Source organism: Calidris pugnax, unplaced genomic scaffold, assembly GCF_001431845.1.
Source record: "Calidris pugnax isolate Ruff unplaced genomic scaffold, ASM143184v1 scaffold14, whole genome shotgun sequence".
Taxonomy (NCBI): Eukaryota; Metazoa; Chordata; class Aves; order Charadriiformes; family Scolopacidae; genus Calidris; species Calidris pugnax.
The window spans coordinates 15418397-15420308 of record NW_015090793.1 but is presented as its reverse complement, the minus strand read 5'-3'; the positions used below and the strand labels follow the sequence as shown (position 1 = coordinate 15420308).

Sequence of the window (1912 nt, the reverse complement as noted above, 5' to 3'; positions counted from 1 at the left end):
CCCCCCCCCCCGCCAAGTAGTGGCTGTGCTGGGATGGGACTGGGGTGGCTTTGCCGGGGCTGGCAAGGGGAAGGGCTGCAGTTTCCAGGCATCCCGCAGCAGCTGCAAACACGGCGGCTTCGGGAGGGACCTCAGGGAGCCCCCAGGGCTTCGGCTGCGGGTCACAGCCTCCGGCACAGCCACAGTCCCTGGCAGAAAGCCGGCAGCGGGGCTGGCACTGTGGCTGGGGACCCCGTGCTCAGGGACGGCGCACACAACCGGAATACCTAGCCCACAGACCGGGTCGGCTCTGGAAGTGTTGGGGATGTCCCAGTCTGCCACAGCCCTGTGCAGAGGGGAGACACCCCTCCCCTCCCCGATCCCCAAATATGCTATCCCTGGCTGGGCAGAGTCCATAGGGCACCCCAGGAGGGCAGTGCCCAGGCTGACCCAGGTCCCCTCACCCCCCTGTCCCATGGGGCACCAGCGATGAGCCACGGCACCGTCTGTCACCCCTGGACAAAGCTGCAGCAAGCTCCAAGCATAGCCTCCCTTACTGCCCCCCCCCAAACCCCACGGCGCACATTGGGGGGGTAGCGGGAGCTGGGGACGGCAGTGAAAGTGTCCTCCAGCCACAGCCGGGACCCCTCCAGGCACAGGCAGAGAGCAGGGGCCAGGCTGCACGGAGCTCCCCAGGAAGAGCGGGGGGTGAGAATGGGGTGCACGGAGCCCTGAGCTCCCCGAGGGAGGGCAGAAGATGCGGACGGGGCACACGGAGCCCCCAAGGGAGGGCAGGGGATGGGGCCAGCTGGGGGATGGGTGGGCATCGGGCTGCGGTGCAGTGAACCTGGCAATGCTGGCTGCCTGAGTGCCTGCAGCAGTCACTCGCCCTAGCGATGCCACTAGCCCTGCCCGGGAGACAGGGCTGGCAGCGGTGCCATCCCGCTTACCCGGAGGCCAAGGAGCCCCAGTGTGTGGAGCACCTGGGGTGCCTGAAGTACTTGGTGGGTACAAGGCACCTGGGATGCTCAAGGCATCCCGGGCTGCCCAGGGATCCCAGGGTGGTGAGGGTATGTGGTACCCAGGGTGCCCAGTGTGCCTGGGGTGCCCATGGCACCCGGGATGCCCGTCGCATCCAGGATGCCCACAGAACTTGGGATGTTCACAGCAACCTGGAAACCTGGGCAGCCCGTGGTACCTGGGGTGTTTGTGGTGTCCAGGATGCCTGAGATGCCCGCAGTGCCTGGGATGCTCATGGTGCCCAGGATGCCCACAGCACCCAGGATGTCCACAGTGCCTACGAAGCCTGTGGAGCCCGTGGTACCTGGGATGCTCATAGTGCCCGGGATGTCTGGGATGCCCAGAGTGCCTGGGATGCCTGCAGTGCCCAGGATGCCCATGGTGCCTGGGATGCCCACAGCACTTGGGAAGCCCGCAGTGCTCAGGATGCCTGCAGAGCCTGGGATGCTCACGATGACTGGCATGCCCACAGCACCTGGGATACCCGTGGAGCCTGCGATGCCCGTGGAGCCCGGGATGCCTGCAGTGCCCAGGATGCCCACAGCACCTGGGATGCTTGCAAGCCTGAGATGCCTGCAGAGCCCAGCACACCCACGGCACCCGAGACGCCCGCTGGCCCCGGGATGCCTGCAGTAACCGGGATGCCCGCGGAGCCCCTTACCTCTGTGCCGCCGTGCTGGCGTCCAGGATGCCGGTGCCCTGCAGCCAGCGGACGGAGGGCAGCCCAGCGGTCAGCGGCTCTTCCTTCATGGGCAGCCCCCCCCGGGGCAGCGCCTCCTGCACGGAGAACATGGCAGGGGGCTTCAGCGACCGTCCCCAACTTTCCTGCCCCGGGCCCGGCAGCGGAGCTCAGAGCCGGGCAGGTGCCGGGGGCTGCCGTCCCGGCCGCCGGGGAAGCGGCATCTGCGGCGGG

The 1912-nt window shown here is 68.1% G+C and overlaps 1 protein-coding gene across 8 annotated transcripts in view; it reads right to left on the bottom strand.

Moving 5' to 3' along the window:
• The window catches only part of LOC106884618 (transcription factor COE1-like), a 21784-nt gene extending 19898 nt beyond the window's left edge, over nucleotides 1-1886 (bottom strand). For all 8 annotated transcript variants that reach the window (XM_014936124.1, XM_014936130.1, XM_014936127.1 and 5 more), the window contains exon 1: nucleotides 1661-1886. In XM_014936124.1, coding sequence (XP_014791610.1) covers nucleotides 1661-1791 — 131 coding nt within the window. In that variant the 5' untranslated portion in view covers nucleotides 1792-1886. The remainder of the gene's footprint in view (nucleotides 1-1660) is intronic.
• Between the last annotated feature and the right edge of the window lie 26 nt (nucleotides 1887-1912).